Source organism: Myiozetetes cayanensis, unplaced genomic scaffold (genome assembly GCF_022539395.1).
Source record: "Myiozetetes cayanensis isolate MyiCay16 unplaced genomic scaffold, myiCay2020 scf1, whole genome shotgun sequence".
NCBI lineage: Eukaryota > Metazoa > Chordata > Aves > Passeriformes > Tyrannidae > Myiozetetes > Myiozetetes cayanensis.
Window position 1 is genome coordinate 84634972 of NW_026086604.1, and position 25051 is coordinate 84660022.

Consider the following 25051-nt stretch of genomic DNA (forward strand, 5'->3'; position numbering starts at 1 on the left):
ACTGTAGCTTTCATTTTGATGTGAATATGATTTTGCATTAAAACTGTATAGTTTATGTAGATGTTTCTCCAAAGCATGGGCAATGCAGGACTGTTAAAGCCTGACAGCCATGAGGCTGCTAAGTCTCATATTCTTCTGACTTAGACTGGTGATGGCAGTAAAGCATGGCTGGCTTTTTAATAACTTGGCTACTGGGGAGCTGCTAACCCCGTTTTTGGTACATGCCATCATTAACCTTGCATTTGTGTTACTGCTGTCAAAATACAAGTACAGCTTTTTCCTCTGCTGTATTTGTCATTTGTTTGTTGTGTTCCCCCATCTGCAGCCTGCAGCAGGGAAGGAACTGAGTGAGAGTCCACTGCACAAAACTTCTCCTGTCCCCTCTCCATATTGTACTCATGATTCCTGCATCTGGGGAAAAGCGTGGGGTTTTTTCCTAATGCCAAATACTTATGGAAAGGGCTGGTGTTCATCCTATATTTTGGGCTAATGACACTTCATGGTCTTTTGCAGGTTATTTGCTAGCACTGCCTGTGCATTATCCCCTGCTGGTTTTCCTCCAGACTAGGGGGTTCTGCCACATACTGTATTTTCTCTCCCGTGCAGCTGTGAGGTATCTGGGTCCAGCCTAGCTGCTGATCCTTTGCTGAGTGCAGATGAGCAGAGATTACTCTTACAGTGGCCGCTTGATCCCTGCTGCCAAAGTGTCCAGAGTAGTGCCCTGGTGTGGCAATGCACGCAGAGCCCAAGTATTTTTCCCATTTTGTGCCGACAGATGAGTTCTGGTGGATCTTGTTGCTGCTTAAGACAGCTATCCCCCAGTGTCTCAAGGTGCTGCAATACTTCATCCAGCATATATTAGCATAAACCACTGAGAGGGGCAATTTTCAGCTGGCCTGTGGCAGGCCATGAACTGCAGTGGTGGAGGAACAGGCACGTGGTTTTTCTATCAGCTGCTGCAGGGGCAGGAATCTCAAACAGAAAGGCAGAGCAGAGAGGTAGGGATAAGCAATGCTTTCAAGGGTCACAAACCCATATAGGAGAGTCACAGCCCTGTGTTTTTCAGTGGTGCACTCCTTAGGTATATTTAGGCATACACAAGGCAGGCTGGCAGAACAGAGTATAGCACTGGTTTCCAAATACTCATTTCTTTACTAAAATTAGCATCCTTAGAGGGAAAAGCTTGCAGTTTTAGTAAGTACGGGGCTTATTTATTAACCAGAGAAGGAAGTGTGACTAATGACTAGTAAACATGTATCACTGAGGGTGGATCATCATAAACTCCCATTTTATAATTTTAAAAAATGATAGTAATTCAGCACTCCTAAATGCCTTCACCCTGGGTGATTTAAAAATGTGATGACATTATTTGCAATATTTTCTATAACATGAGCTCAGTGGAATCCTATGGATAGTGTAATTACTGGGAAAGCACTTTTGTTTTCCAATGCTGTTGAAAAATGTCAAAGATAGTACACTGCAGTGTTTGAAATGGAAAGTAAATAGAACATCTAAAGTAGCACTGTGGTGAAAGAGCTCTGATGGATCCAAAAGGAGTGGTGCAGAGCTGTCTGTGCATTGACAATGCTCTCTGCCACTCCTGGCCAGTGCCTTGCAGCAACACTCTGTGGGTGAGATCAGTTCTACCTTCTCCTAAACCTCTTTTCAGTTCCCCAAAAACCTAACGGGGGTGATCAGGGAGTGGAAGGAGGAACAGCAGGGCTTCCAGGTTAGGGTAGCGTGCTAGAATTTGGCCAACACACAAACTGGTGAGCAGAGCCAAGTGGTGTCCTATTAGCTTCTCCCAGCATTGTCCTGGAGCTCTTCTAAGCCATGAAGAGGATGTAGCTGGAAGTAGTGGCTGGAGTTGATAGCAGAGTAGAAGATTTAGTGGAAAGAACACATTCGTCTCAAGGGGAGCCTTTAAAATGTCTGTAAAATCATAAGGAAATGGTCTCCAGGCCTGGCATTTGCCTTGAACTTGGAAAAGGATCAAAGTTGATGGGCTTTAGACCAGCCTGTTGCTAAAGAGCAGGAGAGTACAGAAAGGATTAAAGAACAGCCAAAGGATCGGTTAGACCACAGTATGTGTTTGCTGGAGTGCCTGGATATAAACTTAGGACCTTCATTTTGACTTGCCAGTTGGGGACTCTTTTACTGGCCTATTTGCAATTGTAGGTGTAGCTGAAAAACTATTATGTAGCTCATGTAGCTCTACAACAAACAGATCGATACGTTTAGAACTAGGGATTTTATCCTTGCACTAACTTTAGCGTTGATATAATACTCACTGCAATGATATTGACTGCAGCCAGGTGGTGAAGGGACAATATAATGCGGGATTATTGCCTTGCCTTTTACCATAAAAGATTTTTCTGCATTATAAGGCTCTTAGAAAAGATTAGTACCTAATAATAAAAAGTTTTGCTTATGTTATGCTTTAAGCTTTTGTTCTTCCCGTCTTTGTAACAACACACAAGGATACCTCGGCTAATGGCACCACGAATTGAGTCAAAGAAGCAGTTTTCCTATATAGTTGATAATCTGTGAGAGCCAGACTCTACAGTTTATTACATCTTTGAGCAACTTTGCTCACATAGAATTTGATGAGACTGATAATGTAAGTCAAACTGTGCCAGTTATATTTGCAAGATCTGACCACATTGGGTCCTTGTGTGCATCTCATTTTAAGTGAGAAAAAGAGTGCTGTCTTCATGTGCTTGACATATTCCTGCTTCTTTTAAAATCAATAGCAAATACTCACTTTGAATTTTGGGTACTCTATTCCTTTTGGGGTTTAGGGCATTACTGAATTACTTGAACATGTAATGTTCAAGTGTGTGAACTTGGACATTAGTGTCCTTATACCTGTGTGAGTGGAAGTAGGTGCCTGGTCATGCTTACGCTCATGAACCACATTTTCTGGTTGAATAATTAGATGTCTCAAAACTAGCAGTTCAGTGAGTTTGGATTAGTCCCCACAAGCTTTGAGGTGTGTTCAATAGGTTCCTGAAATAGAGCAGTGATAAATATAGTGGTAGAGGGGTCTGAGGTGGGAATATAGGGAGCTACTGCAGGATTATAACTTTATTTACTCTAACACATGTGCCAGGTTGTTGACTGAGGAGCATCTCTAGCATTTGCAGCTGTGACTTTTGTATAGCAGAGATGTTTGCATTTCATTCATTAGTGTTTTATCAAGAACTCTTTTGTGATGAATTTGTTGTGCAGATTTTTTTATAATTTGGTGTACAAGATATGAATTCATTTGACAACTTTATTCCTTTAACAAGTTGGATAATCATTTGTGATTCACAGTTTTATTCACTGGGGGCGTTATTAATTTAAAACTGCACTCTATTCCTTATCAGATATTTATTGACTCATTTACACTCTACAGAACAGTATTTGAGTAAATCAGCATGCTATAAACTTGCCTTATTAACAGGTTTATTGCTTTAGCAGGTACTCACTTAAGTTTCCACTGCTCCATCATAAAACATTCTCAGGCATGGAATACATTTTTGAGTGAGATAATACACTGTATAGACCAGGGTGTCCATATAGGATGTCAAATACATATCAGCAAAATTAAGAAAAAAAAAAAAGATGTTTCTTCTTGCAGACCCCAACAATCTTGTACAAAAGTACTTTTTTCAACTGCAGGATATTAATGGAAGGCAAAACTGAGACACTTTATGACCTAGAGGTCATGAAAGGAGAACATTGCCATTTTCTATTCTTCCAAGGGAGAAACATCTCACTAAAGGTGAGATCTGAAACCCACTGAGTCTATGGAAGTTTCATCAAAACTGGAAAATTAATAATTACCTGATTTTGTTTCTCTTCCTGTTTTTGCAAATAACAAGTTACACTGTCTGCCCACAAGATCAGGTCTTTATGTCTGCAGCAAAGATGCCCCTTTATGTTTAAAAGCCTGTTGTGGTACTTGTGGAATGAATACTTATGCTGACAACAATACCTTTCTTGTAGATGTTTGGATGACTATACTAACGGGAAGTAGACTGATCCCTCTTTTTAAGCCAAAGTGTGTTTCTTATTATAAGCTTTCAATAACAAGGCACCTATTGACTTTCTTAGAAATTGGACAGTATAAATAATCAACATGTTGTGTCATATAAGAATTATATAACATGCATGTAAATTTTAAACATGAATGTGGTAAGAATTTTTAACTCTGTAAAAAGTCTGAAAAACACTTTTTAAAATTGCAATTCTACCCAGCAAATAATCAGCCTAAAATGAACTAGTCCTTTAAAACAACTCTGACCAAAAGTGTATTCAGGCTCGTAAATGCTGATTTTAGCAAACAAAACAAGTTTTGTCTTCTGAATGAATAAATCAAAGTGGTTGAGGGGATCTTTAAAAGACATTTCCTAGTATAAAATCTTGTAGCTGGGTTGTTTATGAGGTCAGTTTGCACTTCAAAAAGCATTTCAGAAAGCCTCTAAAATGTATACTCTGTGTGTTATACAGATTCAGAACAATTGTAGGTATACTTACCAAGTCCAGCCATGTATAACAGTATGTTTTTTATTTTTTTTAGCCACTCAGCAGATATCCACCTTTGATCAATGACATCTCCTTTTGGCTGCCTTCTGAGACATACTGTGAGAATGATTTCTATGATTTGGTTAGAAGCATTGGTGGAGACTTGATAGAAAAGGTTGTCCTAGTGGATGAATTTACCCATCCAAAGTAAGTAAAACTTTTAATACCTCTTTCCTGTGGTCAGAATATAAGTGATTCCTGGGGCGTCCTGTGCAGGGCCAGGAGTTGGACTTGATGATCCTGATGGGTCCCTTCCAACTCACCATATTCTATGATTTTATGAATGTTATAGTTCTGTATGCCAAGAAATTCTTGATTCTTACAGTGTTTGCACATTTCATTTTTTAGGTCCAAAACCTTTTCACAACAAAAAATAATTACGTTTACTTAAAAAAAAAAATTACCTATGTATCAGTTTTGTACTGGTACTGAGCTTCTGGTATTCAGACTATCCCAATATCTTGTGCTCAGTTAGTCACAGCAAGAGTGAACAGCTGCCTTCCTCAATATATCTGGCTGTGTGTGACGCTCCTGTCCATAACATGTCTGATGTTCTAGTCCTGCTCTTCACTGACTGACTGGTATTTATCATCTTGTTCTCTTCCTTTCTTCTGCTTGTCCTTATACACTAGTAGACCTTTGCTATAGATGTCAGGGTTTGTTGCAGAATACTATTGCTGGTTTTCAACAGGGAGAAAAAAAAAAAAGACTTCATTCCTTTCTTTCTGACATTTATTTATACACTGTTGAACAATCTCTCAGGTTTCAAAACACCTTATGGATATAGCAGCACTGATATGACCATGGAATGCACAGGGTACTTGTCCAGCTAGTACTAACAGTTGTCTCAAAACCTGACAAGTAACAGCTACTACATATGTGCTGTTTTTCAATTTGCTGTTTCCCAATCAAGAAGTGGATAAGCTGCTGACTACCAAATTTTCTAAAACAGAGGTTTAAAATAATTTACCTTCTTTGAGACTTTTTTTTTTGTTGTTGTAGAAAGGCAAATAATAAACCTAACTGCAGTGTTTTTTGAAGATGACAGGAAAATGCTTCATGTTGTGCTCCAAAAACATATACTTTTTTTATTTTCTTCTTTCTACACCCAGTAATTTGACCCTGTTGTTCATAGAATTTGATGTGTGATGCAGACCAGATGAATAGATTTTTCTATGCCTAGTTTTCATGGTGGTTCAGCAGATTTTTGTTGTTGTTGTTGTTTTTTAACTTTTTACTCCTTTTGTGTGGTGTTATATGTTTTTGCTGTGTGAAGAAAGCAAAATGCAAATGGAATGTGGTCATCTGAAAGCTTTGAGTGATTAATTTTTGAGTGGTTCTCACACTCACATAAATGGTGTGTGCAGAAGAAGAATATAGGTGAGGATAGGATTATAAGTACTATTCATTGTACAGAACAGTAAGACGGTATCTTTCAGGGAAATCCAAAAGCAAGTTTGTTGCATGTGTGGATAACTTCATATTGTCACTTGGAGTGCACCGTTATCAGCCCAAGTACATAGACATTGAAGGCTGCTCACACAGATCCTGCTGAAAATATATCTGATTCCTTTCTATCGTGATGATAGAGTACAACCAACATTTTTAGTAAAAATTGGTATGTTGAACCCATTTCTGGAACTGGTCTGTCCACCAGTTCATGCTGAGTGTTTATTGTATGTATAACGCCTCTATCCTCATTGCCGCTTTTTGTCTACATGCTTCCCAGTGATACCAAACCTCGTTCCCTGCTCTCTGAAACAGATGCAGTATTATTCTGTGATTAATCTTGCAGCTTACTGGAGAAATCCAGATATGCTGTGAGGGCCTACCAGCAGCACTGCATCAGTCATGACTCATCTCGTAGGTTATTCTTCTCTTCCTTACTTAGAATATTGTGTGCCATACTAGTAGAATGGTGAGATTGGGACAGGATTCACTCCTTTGGACTTCTACTATGTGTGTTTTCTCCTTTGATATGCTTTGACATATCTGGAACATATACCAGGGATGACAGATGTTCCTCTGCAAAGAATACACCTCTGATACCCTCTATTGACTTCTGCAAATAGATGAGAAAGATAACTGCTCACTGAGAATTATCACACAGATTTAGGACTTTACTAGTATTGTTCTCTAAAACCATTAAGCCCTCACTCAGCAGACATCCAGATATGTTTTGATACTACAAGGAGGAAAAATGTCTCACCTTCGTGTCTGAAGAATTTGGGATGTGACACTAATGGATTATTGGTAAATGATGTTGCAGTCCTCTTAGTTTGTTCACCTGCAACAGCAATAAAATGAATCTTTCAAAATGTCCCATTAAAAATCAGTAATTCCAAGGAGATTATCTACTACATTAAAAATAGAATCATAAATAAAGAGTGTAACATAATGGTTACTATACCCTTTCTCCTTAGAATAGGATGTGTGCAGATATGTAACTTTTGAGAACTGATGATGTAAGCCATGTGAGTAATTTTGTCTGATCTCTAAAAGCTTTGGAAGGCTAACTCTTTGAAAAGAGTTTTCTACTTAGTCTTAATTCCAAGATAATCATCTTGTTATAGGAATTATACAGTGGCTTCTTTAATTCAGTGTTGCAGAAAAGCCTCTGGGCACAGAAATTAACATAAGAGATCCTCAGTGTTGCTATGGATCTGTATGCTACAGATCTAGATACTTGTAATCATTGTATTGCATTTGTAGTGAATCTACTGTGGATGATGGGAGATAAGTGCCTGGGATAGGAAAATCTGCAGGGCTGCTGTTTTCAATGTTAGTTACTTACAAGCAGCTTAATAAGTTCGTGCTTGTAGTTAATCAGTTTTAGAATTTTAAATTCAGATTTTTTTTTTTCATCCCTTAAAAATTCCAGTTTCACGAGGAATTAGGACATTTGGTAGTTTTGCTTTCCTTCTTAAACCACCTTTCTTAGTTATAGGACTATAAAGATCAGAAACCAGAAAACGTTATACAAATAAAATTAATTTATAACACAGAAAAGGGTCTTTAAGATCTTTTATAGAGACTGCTTCTGTGACACTGCGTAGTTGCCTTCTCTTTGGTTCAGAAACCTTTCAAGGTTTCACAGGGCTTCAGACTAATATCCATGCTCCAGCACATTGCAATTACAGTGTGTATGAGCAGTAAGAATGTATTCCTCTACAGGGAAAAGGAAAGGGGGGAGGAAAAAAGCATGAGACAAGTAATTGTTTGAGCAAGAGATGCCTGAAATCAAGGAAGTGTTGATTATCCACTTTGTAAAGTGATAATGTTGAGAAAACTTTCAGGCACAGGCAATTAAAAGATACAGCAGGAAGGAGTCTCATTGCTAAAAAGCACGAATTTAGGAGAATGCCAAGTTGTTCTGCCAAGGTAATTAAGAACTATTCCAGCCTAAATGCGTTTTAGGTAAACTTAACCAAAAAAAACCCAAACCAAAACCACAGCATTGAGGTAAAGTGAGTAATGTGTAAGGAGTGAAGAAGGATTTCCAGAAAATAAACTTTCTTGTTTACTTTGGTCTGCAAAAATTTTATTTTCTTTTCCTTACAGTGGAAACTAATTGTAATGGATGCCAGGATAGTGGGACTAGATCAGTCATAAAATCTGTCAAGCAGAAAGTTATTTCATGTTGCAGTCAAATGTTACTTTGAGGTGGAAAGATAAGAATTCCCTGTTAGAAAATAATGTACCAGCAGTAGTTAGGACTCATCGACATTTCTTTATTTAGCTCTATGGAATGTTGTCATTCCTGGAAATTCCTGTTCACCAGTGCTACAGGTGGACCTCACAGAGCAAGGAGATCCATGTGCTCTGTTCCAAGCAGACAACCAAGTTTTAGCAACTAAGTTGAGGTAGATAGTTTTTGTGTAATGTGGTTCTAGGTCAAAGATGACTGTTGGGGTGCTCAGCAGGAGCTCTCTGATTCACAAGAAATTCTTCCCTTTGCTTTCATCCCACCAATTCCAAACAGGTCTGCCTATCCCAAATGCTCTTTTTGAATCACAAGTGTCAAACTAAAAGGAGAACACGGACTTCTCAGGTGTCTGCAATCCTCACACACCTTCCCACATTACAGATGTGTGTCTGCACAAGGTATCACGTGAAAGGAGATGGCCTGTCAGTCTCAGCTGTCCAACAGCAGCTGCTCAGGGGCTTTAGGTCTGCAATTATACTGGGAAATCTGGAAATAGAGGATCCTTGAACAAGAGAGGTGTGTCACCTGTGTGAAATATGGCTATTGGCTTCAGAACGTACAACTGAGGGAGGGAGCAATTAGTACATGACACTGAACTGGCCAGAGGGTAATTCTGTCAGCTGTTGATACCTTGCCGTTACCTGTAGCATAAAAGGCCATCACAGACCTGTACGACAGAATATGATTGGGAAAATATCACCCAATTTTTAGGATATTCTGGACATCTAAATGCTGCTTCAGGTTTGCCCTGGTAACACAGTCAGTGTGTAACTTCATCCAAGATGAATAATGCAAAACATGGCTGTAAGACACCTATTATTCAGGTATATAAAGAATCACCCAGCATATATGAAGAAAAAGTGTGACTTTGCTGAAGTACCAAGGAAAGTGAGTGAAACTGTGGTGGTTTTGGCAAGAACAGGAGCTGGGCATCTGTAAGGTGAGCAGAATAGAGAAGTATTCCTTTGCAGTGAGCAAAACGTTTTCCACAGTCCATCTTGTGGATTTCAGCTATTTTTCTTTGGTATATCAGCTTCAAACAGACTTTAATACATTTGGTTGGTGAAACATGTTTTTCTGTGCATGGTCTGTGAAATCAGTTCACTGTGACTTGCCTGGACTTGTCATATGCTGCAGGAGCCATGTAACCAGACACTGGAAGGCAGTGGCTCTGTTTCTGCTACCTCACTGAATAATTTCTTTCGAATCCTTGGAGATCTTTAAGGACCTTTAAGCATTGCTGTGCAAATACATGATGAGTGAGGATTTGTAGATGACATTTTCCCCTTTGGAACGTTTTAGTGAACAAACATTTGCAAAAACAAAGAGAATATTTTGGACTCTATTGTTTCTAAAGGAAGAATAGAAAGTGAAGGGTTTTTCCTTACTTTTTGCAATGGCTGTTGCACCCTCCATATCTTTAACTTCAGGCCTTCTACTGCTTAACTGGTCTAAGCTGTCTAATCTATATCAGAAAGTAATCTCTTTTTCAGTGGTAAAGATTTCTTTGATTTTGGAAAGGAAACAGGTTTCACAGGGAAAAAGGAAGGCTGTCTGAATGACAGACAAAAAGTAGAAAGGTCACTTGGAATAGAAAGTAGAAAGGCCACTATGAATAAGCAAATCAAAACTGCTGCCATGCAAAGAATCCCAGGGATAGCAGTATCTTGCATTTTGGTGCACAGTTGGCCAAAGTAATAGAGGAAATACTGGTAGAATATGTGGCAGAAGTGGCACAAGACATTGGTAACCCAAGTTGTCCCTTATGAAGATGACAGAGAGAGTCAAAGGGTGATACCTGTCCCCTACAATGGAGCACCACAAAGAGAATCCAAAAATGCCAGGGCTGCTTATCTTTGCTTTGGGAGAGCCCTAAAAATGTTTTGTTCAGCTTAGCATGCCATGCCTCTCTTCTGTAAGGTGCCTTGTGTAATCCCATAAGGTGTGATGGCCTCACATCCTCATTCTGAAAAAGTATTTTCTGCATTTTGTAGTCAAGTAGTTTTCCTACTGATCTGAGACCTAATTTTTTTAAGTTTGATACTAAAATTTCTCTTTTGTTAGAAAGATAAGGAAAGGAAGGAGGAATGTGGCTCAACATCTTCTTTTACAAAAAAGATATGTAGGTAGGCTGAAAAAGTCATACAAAACTGTAATCAAGATATGCACTGTGTCCTCAGTGGTACTTAAGAGGTAAATTTTTAATCAGAACAACTAAAAATACTCTGAAAAAGCAGTGTGGAGACAGTAAGGGGGGAAAAATTGATTTGCTGCATTTTGACGGCTATGCTGTTAAAAATATAAGTGGGGAATAGGTAAGAAAGGATTTATTCTTGCCTTTGAGTCAATTACTTGCACACGTCTGAGGTGAGATCTCCACACTGGTCGCAGTCTGTTAAATGAAGTGAAAGCAAATGTATTGGCTTCTGTGAAGAAGGAAGGTAGGTGCACTGTGGCTCCATCTTTGGAGACTTCGGGAGTACTCAGATGACCTGTGTCTCCTCTTTTCCAAGCAGTAAAAGGAACAGATCTGACAGCAAAGAGTCAGATCCTATTGACTGCTCTGTTGTGTCAATGCACGCCCCTAGCTCCATGTTAGTATATAGAAAATACAATGTAATAGCATAATTTCCTTTTTATTGCCAGATTTTGCCCTTTTCCTTATCTAGATGGAGATAAAATCAAATACTTTTAGGTCTGGTTTATTTATTAAAGCTGGCTTGGTTTTGCCTTGCTTTTGGAGCAGGTGAATTAAGTAGAATAATTCTTAAGTGCTGCTTTCTACTAGTATTACGCAAATTAAAACAATCAGTTCAGTCCCTGAACACCATGTTTTTCTTCAGCCTGAGCACTTTACAATTTGCTGAGGGATTCTTTGAGATTACCTTTAACTGCTGAACTGGCAAAGTCCCAGCAGCAGCTTCTCTGCAGGAAAAAAAACAACGCAGAAACTGCTTTTGACAGTAGCTAGCAGAGGATCGGTTTTCAATTAATGAACTATGTTCTCCAGCTCTGGATTTTTTTCCCTCTCTTTTGGTCACATGAATGTAAGACTAATATATTTGAAATAGATTAACTGTTCATGGGAGGCTCTGTCAGAGGATACTCATTCACTTTTGAGCCTTTCTTCAGCTGCTCGCAGTAGAGCATAACTATATAGTGGTTGGCTAAAGCACTACAGTTGTACCCTCAGTCCATCCTCTCTTTTCCCTTGCTTGTCCCAACCAGGATCAGTGCCACCTGTTTTCTCTTGAGAATAAGAACCTTTTCTGTCCTTCCTGCTACAGTCATGCTGATTGCAAGGTCTTCCACGTATGTCATGGCAATGCCAAGCACAAATACAGGCTGGGCAGAGGATGTCAGCCCTGCGGAGAAGGATTTGGGGTGTTGGTTGATGAGAAGCTCCACGTGACAAACCAGTGTGTTCTTGCAGCCCAGAAAGCCAACTGCACCCTGGGCTGCATCAAAAGCAGCATGGGCAGCAGGTCAGGGGAGCGTTCTGCCCTTTGCTCTTCTCTCATGAGACCCCACCTGTAGCGCTGCATCCAAATTTGGGGTCCCGATGTAAGAAAGAGTTGGTTCTGCTCCAGCAAGTCTAGAGGGCTGGAGCACCTCTCCTGTGAAGACAGACTGAAAGAGTTGGAGTGTTCAGCCTGGAGAAGAGAAGGCTCTGGGGAGACCTTACAGCACTGTGCAGTACCTAAAGGGGGCCTGCAAGAAAGCTGGAGAGGGACTTTTTACAAGGCTACGTAGTGATAGGACGAGAGGGGATGGCTTTAAACTGAAAGAGGGTGGGTTTAGAAAGACATTCTTTACTATGAGTGTGGCGAGGCACTTGAACAGGCTTCCCAGGGAAGTTGTGGCTGCCCCATCCCTGGAAGTGTTCAAGGCCAGGTTGGACAGGGCTTTGAGCAACGTGGTCTAGTAGAAGGTGTCCCTGCCCATGACAGGGGAATTGGAACTAGATCTTTAAGGTCCCTTCAAACCCAAACCATTCAGTGATGATTCTATGATTATTTTACCTTGGAGGCATCAGCTTATAAAACATACATGTAATGAAGTTTACACTCCTGGTGTGTGCATGTCAGGCATCCCTCTGTGCCCCAGACCAACTCAATGGCCAGTGATGTTTCACACAGAATCACAGAATCAACCAGGTTGGAAAAGACCTCTGAGATCATCAAGTCCAACCCATGACCCAACACCACCCTGTCAACTAGGCCATGTCTGTAAGTGCCACATCCAATCTCTTCTTACATACCTCCAGGGATGGTGAATCCACCACCTCCCTGGGCAGCCCATTCCAATGTCCGATCACTCTCTGTGTAAAGCATTTCTTTCTAATATCCAACCTAAACCTCCCCAGGCACAGCTTAAGACTGTGCCCTCTTATCCTATTACTGATTGCCTGGGAGAAGAGATCAACCCCCACCTTGCTCCAACCTCCTTTCAGGGATTTGTAGAGAGTGATGAGGTTCCCCTGAGCCTCCTCTTCTCCAGGCTAAACAAATCCAGCTCCCTCAGCCTCTCCTCACAGGACTTGTGCTCCAGTCCCTTCACCAGCCTTGTTGGCCTTCTTTGGGCACCTTCTCCAGCACCCCGGTGTCCTTCCTAAACTGAGGGGCCCAGATCTGGACACAGTAGTCAAGGTGCAGCCTAACTAGTGCCGAGTAGAGGGGCAGAATCACTGCCCTGGTTCTGCTGGCCACACTGTTCCTGATACAGGCCAGGATGCCATTGGCCTTCTTGGCCACCTGGGCACACTGCTGGTTCATGTTCAGCTTCCTGTTGATTAGAACCGCCAGGTCCTCTCCGGCCTAAATACTCTAGAGCCACTCTGTCCCCACCCAGTAGCGCTGCAGGGGGTTGTTGTGGCCAAAGTGCAGGACCCGGCACTTGGTTTGCTTGATTCATAGTTTGAGTGGCCCAACTACTCTTCAGGTTCTTTCTCTTCCCTGCCTTTTTTTCCTTTGAACAGCAGCTGTGTTGAAATAGCAACTCCATTCTCATAGCAGTTCCTACTTACAGGTGGTCAGGACTTCCTGGCCAAATTAATTTAGAGTAAACACGGGGCTGCTCAGAGGGAGACGCTTTATGAAGACATATGGGTTCTGCTCGTATCCCACCAGAGCCCAGAAAATCCACCACCTGAGTTGGTGGGGTTTTCATCCCAACTGCCTAGAGGTTTGAAAAAGCCTGGACTTGCATTCCATGTCAGTAACTACAAGGTAACCCTGCCGTGCTGATTGCTACATGGCTTCAACATGTCTTGCACTTCCCACTTTCTAGTGGTCATGATGCTCTGCTGTCCCCAACCAGGACTGAAATTATCAGAGTTTAGCTTTCCCGGATATCCTGCACAGTAACAAGGACATTCATGGAGCCCATTTGCTAGGTCTTTTCTTTTTTTTTTTTTTTTTTTAGGAAACTGAACTGAAAAGCTTTTAATACCTCCTTGTCCTCCTCAGCAAAAACATTCCAGGTTGTAATGAATATAGAGAATAATTGAGTAAATATGCACATGTATTTGTTTAAAAAAGACTTTTTCAAATATTTTAGAAGATTTGAATTTCAAACACCTCTGTTCCAGCTTCTTTATAGTATCTAGTGGATGAAGTCAGATAGTAAAAATGAGCATACACTTCTATAGTACAAGCCAGAAAGTATTGTTTGATGTAGAAGTAGACCTTTTCAGTGCTATGTTTATTATCTCTACATGTACAGACTGAGATCTGTTGGCATATCTTTGCTAGGCATCCTTTTCAAAGGTATTTAAATGCCTGGCCTACAGTTTTTGAATTCCAGTGGGGATTCAGATTCCTTTGGGTTGCTTTGAGAGTCTCCCAAATAGAAGTTCCCTGCCCAAATCAAAGAGCGTCATGAAAAACTATGACAGGAGTGAGAAGTGGGACAGAGATGTCTTTCCTGTAGAAAAAGCAAGCACTTGAACTGTTTTACCAAAAAAACCCCAAAAATCAAGTGAGTTCTGTGACTTATGTCTTTTTACACAGCTTGTGATTGCCTGTTCAGACCTCTGATGCCAGTGTTTATTTGAAGACCATCTGGTTGAAAAAAAAAGAATAATCAACAGATTGGGAAATACAGACTCAACTTTCTTTCCTGTCCTCAGTGTCCAGACAGTCTCCATGCAAATAGCTGTTCTTAATGGGTTGCTGTTGAAGTCTGAGGGTTCCTTCAAACCACTGTATTCAAATCAGTTGTGGGGCAGGCAATGTTCTGCTTTACTTTCCTTGGCTCTTCAGAGACTTCACCAAGAGAATCATCTTTACTAACTGAAAAGAATTTACTGTTAATGAGCTTCAGTAGGAGTCCCGTTATTCTTCTTTGGTGGGAGCCTGGTGGCTAACACACAGGCTTGTGGGAGGGTTGGTATTCAAGAAAGGAAAAAGATGAAGTAACCACAGGTCCCATTAGAGGGTGGGGGGCAAGCACAGCCCTGAAAGTGTGATGTATCACTAGTGGTATTCCATAGGAAATGTAAAACCCTTCACAAGTAATGCGGAGAGAGGAAAACTTAAGTACGTGAGCCACACAGAAGACAAGGGTCAACTTGTGTTCAGGCAGATGCAGAGGATAGACTTGCTGTATAGAAAAGGGATAGCTGGAGTCACAATGAATCATTTTTAAGAGGCTGCTCGGCTGAAGAGCTTAACCTTTCTTCATCATGTCAACCTGAAGTCAGCCATTCACCACCAGTTCTCAGACGCAGCCCAGAAACCTTCGCCGCAATTCCCAGAGCACTTCACAGGAGGCATCACAGGAATTAGCAGGGTGATTTATTGACAAGCAGTGGGATGGTGAAAAATGGCTAAAGGAGTCAGCTACCACAGGATGCACAAGGGATAGCAGTAGGCTTGTGAGTGCTTCTGAATTCAGAGAAATCCTAGTGAATCGCTAACCTTGTAGATCAGCGGTTGAGACTACTTCTGTGCAGAACTGTTTTTCATAGTACATAACTGTGAGCATGTTAGAGTTTGAGAAGCATTGCAGTGGCTGTGAGTATGTCAGAGAGAGAGAGTGAGAGCTTTTGTAATCACCTTTGTTAGAGGTGAATATTGTTTCTCTCTTTCTAATCACTGAAATGGTTTCCTCTGCCTATGCTGCCTTTGCTCTGACTCTGCCTGATGCTGCCTGGGATGCTGATTGCTCGGCTCTGCTCTCTACCTGGGGGTGGGATGTCATACTCTTCCCCTCTTTTCTTGGTCTCTAACCTTGCCTCATCCATTCTCCCACAATAACACTTTAGCTGGCCATCGTAGCCGAGCAGTCTAGGAAGTCAAGATGAACCAGTCCTATCAAGGCTTCCAGTGATGGATGCCTGCGCTGCAGGCTAGGAATCCCTGCAAAGGAATATGGGTAGGGGACAGAAATGTGTTTTGGCTAGGTGTCAGATCTGTACCTGAAGCTAGTTTTTCTTTAATACAGTAGATATATCCTTCATGTAACTTTTGTCCCACTCCTCCTTAATCAATTTTTAAATGAACTTTAGTGTGAAAGTATGGTATGTTTGTTTTCTGTGGTGTCCTAGCAGTGTGAAGAAGCAACACGTCTGTAGCTGATCCTGAGTTTCCTTTGAATTATTGACTAGAAATCTTCATGGGAAGGTAGAGATGGGTCTGTTTTCTTATATATTACATGAATCTTCCTAGCCACAGACAGCCGCCACAGTATGAAGGCAGTCATACCACACATTTCTTGGGATGATGAAGGACATGGCTGTCCTCTGTGTGTTGAGAATTGCATGTGTGTGTGCCTGCACATATTTGCACTCACAAGGCTTCTCAGAAGTGTGTTGAGGGGGATAACATGGTGGCCCAACCCCTAATTCTTAGGCTAGGTTCAGCCAAACATACATTCTATAAAGCTACCAAGATGAGAGATAGGAGGAAAAAGTCTTTATATGCTTCCTAGTGCTGCTGCCCAGAAAAGTGATGAATTTGCACTAAATAATAATTTTATATTTTATGGATCCAGAATATATTTTTTTGTAGGGACAAAACCCCTATATCTAGGAAGTATTTCTTAAACTGAGTCAAAACATTAAGTAGCTCAAAGGTTACTTATCACCAGTACTGGAAAATGTCAACATTTAGGCTGAGGAGACAAAGTTTTCTTTAATTTCAGAACAAATAAATGTCAGCATTCCTGAAGCAGATCACACTGTCTTTCATTGTTTTTTGTGTTTGATGGATATTTTATTTTAACCTACCAGTTAATTTTAAATAACTAATTTTTAAAAATTGTGACCAAGTTCTATCACATGCTAAACATCCTCATCTCTGGGTAAATTGAATAGAAATTCATGGAACTACACACCCAATAAGATCTGTATATTATGGAGGTAGATCTGAAGTGCATAACTTGCATCTGGATGGTGACTACTGCTATACCAAATTCTTCCAGAATTCAGGTTTCTGCCCTGCTTCTCTCAAATGCTGCCTGGTAACATTAACATTAACACCATGCAACTGATCTATTATTTATCAGGCATCACACAGAAATGCAAGGGAAGGGTGCCTTTTAAAAATCAGTCCGAGGATGAAGAAAAGATTTATGTTTAGTATTTTCATGCCTATTAGTACACATGTGGGACAGATGAATAGTAAGGAAATGAATGACTGTTCATTCTTTGTGAATGAACACCAGAAAGGAGATAAATGAAGACTGATTTAATGTAGTTCTTGTGGTTTTGTTTTGTTTTGTTTGTTTGTTTTGTTTTTTAATTTATTTATTTTTTTTTTTTATATTGATATATGAAGGTTTCAGGATTCTAAGCTGAGATATTGCCACCCTCATTCTGTGGACGAGAGAGACATAGGAGGCTGCAGCATTAAGTGTCATGTCTGACAAACCATAATGGAAGTTAAACAGTTTAGGTGAGAACATTGCTTTCAGTTGTGATGGGTAGATGGCATGTGTATTGAGCAAGTGAAAATCAACTAGGATGGTGCAGTGGATTCAAGATTTTCTTGAAGTAAATGACTAGACTCAGTTACACAAAGCCAAGTGTTTTACAGTGAGTTGTGTCACTTAGGCAGACATTTCTCGTAGTGTTTGCTAATGCAGTTAATCTTGGGTTTGGCTTTATAAAATGGGTCCTTATTTCTGGGCCTCTGAGTGTTAGCAACTTCCACTGAAATCACTGGATACTACATTGTAATTATGAATTAAAAGAAGCATCCACAAGAAAATAACATATATGCATATATTCTGTGATAACTAAATGGCCAAGGTTGTTGCAAGTTTGATGGGCAAGAGATAAAATCTGTGGCTGGTCAGACTATGAAATGGAGGAAGTGCTGTGCTCAGTTCTGAAGAACACTTGTTTGTTGACCCCAGCTTTGTTTTCATGGTGTAGAGTCAATAGAGTACAGCAGCACCATAGAGATGCTGCAATCATGGCTATTAGTTTTAATTGAAGAATTGTGTACTTACTCAAACCTTACAGGTAATTTGTTAAGGTGATTAAAGAACGTAAGTGATGAGTAGGTCAGGCATACACTGAAGTAATGTCTTGCAAAGCACAACAGTAGAAAGAAAAATACCATATCAGGGGAAATGTTGTGTCTTTTAAACAATATATTATAGATTGTAAATTAAAACATCCCATGTAACCTGTTATCCACGGTAAATTACTATTCCAGCGTAGTGGTCTGTTCCAACACATTCCACCACTTCCACATGAAGAGACCATTTTGATTCTGGAAAACATGATTACTAGGATAAGTAGACTTGAAAATAAAATACACTATCAGCAAGCCACCTGTAAGTTATAGTGGAAAAGACAATACATTTGGAGTACTTAACTGCGTTTTGTTCACAATCAGGGCTGGCACAAGATGTTTCTCCTGAGTGTCATCCCTAAGAGTTCTTTTTGTTGAAAATACAATCTGAAATTCTCAACAATTTTTTTATCCTTTTTCCTCCTTATAATGGGGAATTTTCCACGTTGGAGAAAGGGATAATATTAGTTGTTGAAAAAATGTTCTTCTTTGAATGACAGTGAAACTCTGCAGTTTTCAGTGAAGCTGACAGTGTGACAAATGCAAAATCAGGACCTCAGAGCTCCACCCAAAGCCCACTGAAGTCAGTAGAAACCATCCCATTGACTTATGTGGGGTTAGGATCAGGCCCTTTGTGGTTCCCTTGCTCATTAAAAGCCAGTCTGTCCACAGAGAGCACAGAGTAATTTTTCTTCCGGGAACCTGGACTTTATTGCCAGTGAATTCAGTTCTCCATTAAGAAATACGATGACTGTTGTTAGAAATCCTCTTGTTATTCAGGAGGGACGTGCTGATATTTGCTCAGTAGAGTAAAGTGGTAGTTAATAATGAGATTTGCATTACAGTTACATTCAGAAGTCCTTCCAGTTTTCTGGTATTTTGGAACTACAGAAGGCACCTAGATGTTGTAGCAATACACTTGCACTCTGCTTAGCCACATTTTTATGCATTGTGAAAGCTGCTCACCTCTGACTGAAACATCAATCATACCCAACTTTGTTAAGGACAAGTAAAAATACAGATTTATTATCAAATTTTCTCATACTGCAGCACCAGACCAATGAAGTATAGGACATGAAAGAGCAGCTAAGGCTGTTACTAAGAATGTGGATTTTTTTTTCCCCTAGATGTGACAATGTCAGTGCTTGCAAGCATGCAGCTAGGAAGGAAGGGAGGGCGGAGGAACTAGCCATTGCTGACTTTGATTTTGCCAAGCTGAACTTTCACTTTGTATTGCAATCATGCCTGGTTTTTCTGGCTAGGAAGCAGGTTCCTTGTTGTTTGGTTTACTGGTTGCCATTGACAGTCACTTGAGGATGCTGACAGGGCTATCAGCATTTCCATTACTGAAGGATACAGGATACTTTACAAAGAACCTTACTACCTTTTGGAGAGCCTGTCTTTAAAAGGAATATATTTGCTTTGGAAGAGGCTCTGTGAGTTTGCTCATATAGTGTGACAAATTAGTGTGCAATTAAGGTGTACTGTTCCTGGCCTTTGTTCTTCTCTGCAGTCTGTTCCTGGATTGCAAAAAAAACCTCCCAAGATTAATAACTTTTACATAACATTAAAAGGTGTAATGGCAGAATGGAAAAAACCTCTCAGATAACTAAACAGTGAAGACTAGTTTGCTTAAGCATTATTAAGGGCTGTAAGTGAACTGAGACTAGCTCAACTGGTTAGAACCTGGGGCTTATAATGACGAGGTAGTGGGTTCAGTCCCTGTATGGGCCATTCATTTAAGAGCTGGATTTGATGATCCTCGTGGAGTCCCTTCCAACTCAGAATATTCTGTGATTTACTGAGCTAAGTGAAATTACAAAAAGTTTACCATAACTGCAGAAGTTTGACTTCTCTAATCAGGGCTGCTTGATTAAAGGCCCAAGCATGCCTTAAAGGATGCACACATACTTTCAGGTGGAAAACCTGTCATGTACCTCATACCTGCTGCCACTGAGCAGTTCTGGTAGCAGAACAGTCCTGAAAACCCAGGAAGTGCTGGAGTAATCCAAGGAGTGTCCCCCTAGCTGGGTATCATGTAGCCAGCGGTAGCAAGGCTAGGATGCTACAGAGGGTGGTGTATGAAGTCATTCCCTAAACTGTTGGGAAATGATATCTCCATTACAGAATGTTTCTCTAATCTCCATCTGTTAGTTACTGCTCATTACTGTAACTGTGCGGATTATTTGTGCATGTATCCAGTTGCAGTTTAATCCTCTTGGTTCTTGTCATCACTAGTATTTTGTGCCATTGAGTCCTAAAGGTTATCCACCTGTTCTTTTTAAAGTGTAAATCTGAAATGTGATTCAGTTCTGTTTGACTCTGTATGAGGAGGGCAAGTAAAAAATACTTCCTAATTAACCTCCACCATATTGTGTATATTTATTTAGTCCTATTGTCATCTGTCAGATAAACAGCCCCGATCTTGTCAGTCGTTCCTAATTCAGTTGTCTTTCTTGACTAATAACTTCTGCTGTCTGACTCAAGGACCCTTTATTAACACTATATATTTTTAGATGTGAAGGTCAGAGTAAGCTTGTATTCATGATGTTGACTTTAATGCTGGCTATTATAATATTTAAAGTGTTTTGTTTTTCTGGTTCCATTGGGAACATTCCAGCTTTTGTTTACTGTGTTTGTGCTGAACAAAATACTTCATCTTTTGCGAGATGGTGTGAAGGGCTTTTCTGCAGTGAACTCTACTATGTTGTTGGATTTTATTTCTGTCTATTTTTTGACAGTAAGTTTTGTAATCTAGTTCTTTACCCTGTCTTTTTTTACCAGTGATTCTAGTCTGTTCTTAGTCAAAAGCTTGACTAGATGTTGGGATCAAGAGATAGAATGAAAAGAAAAAGCCACCATTCATCTTGAGTAGTGTTGCCTCAAGTGGGATTTTTTTTTTCATTTGTTGTCAACAAAAGTTTGGACTATACTTTAATTGCTCAATTGTGGTTTCTTTTTTTTCTTTCACATTTTGATTCTATGTATAAGCACGTGGGTTTTTTGTCTGATCATTTCAGTGGTCTGTTGGCAATAGGCTGAAAAGCTCTATCTAAATCATATATGGAACTGATAGGAAAACCATAATAAAATATGTTAACCTGACACTTTTTAAGAGAAATTCCTGCCACGTCCTTAAGACAACCTGAGACCTTTCACTCCAGTGCTCCCTGAGCTCAGTCTGGCTCCTCAATTGCAGTAGTGCTTATTCAGGTGCCTTTTCCCTGAAATTCAATTGAACTTCTGCTGAGGTGCAATGTTTTAACACCACAGAATAGCAACTAGTGATGATAACAGCTCAGTAAAAATGGTCCTTATTTTACCAAAGCAGTTAATCTACTGGCCTGGGAGAGTTGAAGAGAGTTCAGTTCTTTGTTACCACTGCAGATCAGCCTGAAGAATCTGTCTCTCCATATTTTCCAGCAGGGTTTCCAGCAGCTCATCCTTCAGTGCTACTTCCTAGGCTGTGGCTACAGGACCCATCAAGGTGCAGTCTCTGGCAAACAGTTTTTGTTAGGTTTGACTACAGTATAAACACAGCAGATGTTGTCAAAGTAAATAACCGCAGTAAATTGTCTGCAAAGCCCAACCTGTTCTACACAAGTTTGCCACTTTATGAGTGTGGATCGTATTAGTTGATAATTCCAAAGTCTCTCTGAAATTACAGATCTGTTGCTTTTCCCAGTGAATGGCACAAAGATCTGAGAGGCCAAAGTTGCAAAGGTGACTAAATAGTTTCTCATAATTTGAAAGTAATTAGTCCTGTGAGCTAAATGCTCTTCTTTTATTAAGAGTTAGAAAATATGATATTAATTCTGCTCCTGCTTCCTAGGGGGCTTCAATTTCAGCCACACTGATGGTTGTGCTCCTACCTTCTGAAAATGTATTCTGAGCATGCAAAGAAGCTCATCTGAGCTGCAGCTAAATCTAAAATCTTCTACTGGCTCTCTTCCTAGCAGTGCTAGGACAAACCTGTTTTTGGGATGCTTCTTTACACTGTGTTTTAAAATGAGGGTGTACTCCCTCCTTGCTGAGAATGTTTTTGTGGGGTTTAGGGTTTTCTTTCTCAGCACTGACATTTGCCTGTTTGTCTGCCTAGCCCCCTTCCATCCCTCTCCCCCTAGTTTTCATTTTCTTTTATTTTTGTTTATGTTGAACTTTTGCCTGCTCAGCTGCAGCAGAGCTCAGTTTTGGCAGCCCGCCTTGTGGTGTACAATTCTACAACTTCTGCTGCTGAGCAGCATGTTGGAAATTGCTTTGAAATAAATCCATGTTGGACCAAAAGCAGCATCTTTGTTGTTACCCCCTCAGAATAATTTGGTGCTATAATTGGAATTCTCATCTGAAATAAATAAACACGATGTCAGATCCATAGGCGGATCTGGATGCATAGTCAGTGGGATGGATCCACAGCCCTGTCCTTGGAAGAGAGATGCATTTGCAAAGCATGCATGTCACTTCTGGTGCCTTGGGGCAGGTTAGGGCTGGAGGGCAGCCCCAAATCCCTGCTGGGCCATCCTGAGACCTGTCAAAGGAAATATTTACTCTGTGCTGCTCTTGACATGAATTTGTCCTAAGTCTTGTGTTGCTTCCACTCTCATCTTTGGAAATCTGATATTCAGGGTCAAGAATAGGAGGCTGTGGCTCCAACCATTCTGCTGATGCTTTATCAGTCCCTGGATGGCATGTGGGAAGGGAAATGAGGCTGTGGTCTTTTATGCTCCTTTTGTGTATAGGCTGATAGCTGTGCACAATCCAGGATTTCCATTTCAACAAGGATATGCAGGAAATTCAGAGAAAATTGACAAGAATAGTCAGAGCAAAAAAATGACTGAGAAAAACAATTCTGGTAGAGACAATTTGGTAGGTAAGTATGAGAGAGATTTAGAAAATCGTGGGTGGGCTGGAGAGGTTGGGTAGAGAAGGATGGTTTCATGGCTTCTGGTTCAGAAGGAAAGCATGCCTTAAGTGAAACTACTAGGAACCAGCTTCACAGCAAGTAGGAACCCTTTGCAGGAGGGTGACAGAGATGCCAAAAGTTCATCTGGGGGGACTGGATGAGTTAATGCAGAGGAATATACTGACACATGAAAACACATAGAAGCAGCATGCATTTCAGGAATGGTTTGTGTTGAAAATGAAATTGGAGCCCGGGAGAGTACTAGAGGCTTGTGCTAACAGACGTGCACATAGACTTGGTTTTTAACTTAAGGTATCCAGTTCTCAAGACTGTTTAACTGTGTGTCTGGGTGTGGTGTGATAGTGTGGTATTTTCTGTTGCAGCCAGGGCTATGTAGACCTTTGGTCTGTTTCAGAACAGCTGTTCGTGTCCTCTTCTATGGTGTAATTCAGTAACTTGAAATTGTTTTTTCCCAGGGCTTTGAAATCTGGGCATTTTTGCTGCAAACTACTGCCCTTTTTCCCCTGAATTCTCGTGTTGTTGTTTGATATTTTAAAACCAGATCTGAAACCTGATTGCATCAAAACCTGCTGCTGTAAAAGTGGTGTTTAAATACATTTCGTACTCCTTTAATTGAGAAACGGCTAGGAGACAGAGACTTGAAATTGCTTTTTCAAGCCAAAAACTTGGTTGCTGTTTGTCTGTCACACCAGTAACGGTTCCAAGCGTTTTTGTAAATTCAGTCAAGACACAGTCTACTGCAAACCAGAAAAGCAAGAGATGAGAAGGTACTGATGAGATGAAAGTGAGGTGGGGAAGATCTGCAGCACCACTTATTTGCATTTAACATCTCCCCACTGCCCTGTTGTCTGCCTGTCCTGAAATTCTAAAGGAGACAGAAAGAATTTGGTTTGAAAGGATGCTAAAGATGGCTGTGGGAAGTTGTCAGGGCTACAAACAGACAGAGAAGTGTCTGTGGTGCCAGCAGAGGAGGAGCAGGTCGTGCCCCATAAGCTTCTGAGGAAAGACTCATTTAGCACAGCTTGATGGGAATTGGGTAATGGCAGTATGTTTGGAGATTAGATGGAAGAGAAAATGATGGATGAACTGCATTGCCCAAAAAATACTGTATACAGCTGTCATGCCTGTGTTCTCAGGATCAATAGCTGTCGTAACAGTGAGTAGTTATCCCTACACTGTCCCCTTCTTCATCCAACACTTAACTCCCCATTGCACTCCTGTTGCTTAGTGATGTAGTAGCACCTATGAAAAAAAGATGAAGTGGTATGGATTGCATTTTAAACATAACTGGAAATCCTGTTTGGTTTTACTGTGTTTTTTGGGGGGGAGGTGTTTTGTTTTGTTTAAGAATCACCTTCCAGTGCAGGTCCTTTCTAAATATTCAAATGGACTTGTATATTTTCAAGCATAATAAAATTAGTGAATCGCTGGGTTTTTTCCTCCTGATTTATGTGACAAAATTCCTTCTCCTTTCATATCCCAACATTTCTGAGGAACTGGGAATATTGGTACTGGCCTTAGAGAAAAAACTCTAGGAAGAGGCTTACTGGCTTCTTCAAACATTGTGTAAACTCAGAGCTTTCAGAATTTATAAGATAAACCTTTTAGAATTGCTAAGAATTGGGTCACTTTTTGTGTTGCCTCTTCTTGGTCTGAAAATGGGGGACTTGGGGGATCATGTTGAGTTGTTTCTCTTAGAAAGGTGCCCCAAGACCTGTGCATGACTGTTTTTCCCTGCAGTGATCTGCAGAGTTCTGTGTCTGTGAGCACAGGAGGGATGGAGACAAAGGCAGTTTCTTTGCTTGTGATTTCTGGACCTCTTCCCAGTGGGAGCTGTGTTACCCTGACTGTTGTCCTTGTGGTCACTCAGCTCCTTATTCCCTATGGTTTCTCAAAGCTACTGGTTTTCTGGTAACTTTTCTTATACAGGATCCAAAGATCTGTAACCACTCCATCCCTCTAGAATGAACCCAAAGGAAGACCCTTAGTCTATGGTTTGGCTTTACTTTGTGCTTCAATATGGACAGTATCTTCCTACTGTTTTACCCACCACTTCACAGATGGGTGTTCCACTGCTTGATGCTTTCAATCTGAAAGAGGGCTGTTTCTGACATCACCTTAACCACAGTCTACATATGATGATGCTTTTTAATAACTTCCAGTGTAGCACTATTGCATAGAAAATCAGAGATACCTGGAAATTTTGGTGGACACTTATGTGAGTACAAGTTAACCAGTCATGGAACTGGGAGAAAATAGGGCTGAAAGAAGGTTTTTTTCTGTACAATTCCTCTAAAACTGTCTAGACAAAATAATCTTTTCAGGTAG

At 40.5% G+C, this 25051-nt stretch overlaps 1 protein-coding gene across 5 annotated transcripts in view; it reads left to right on the forward strand.

Moving 5' to 3' along the window:
- Positions 1-25051, forward strand: part of FARS2 (phenylalanyl-tRNA synthetase 2, mitochondrial) — a 236499-nt gene that overhangs the window by 156278 nt on the left and 55170 nt on the right. For all 5 annotated transcript variants that reach the window (XM_050323188.1, XM_050323225.1, XM_050323217.1 and 2 more), the window contains one exon: positions 4568-4719. In XM_050323188.1, coding sequence (XP_050179145.1) covers positions 4568-4719 — 152 coding nt within the window. The remainder of the gene's footprint in view (positions 1-4567; positions 4720-25051) is intronic.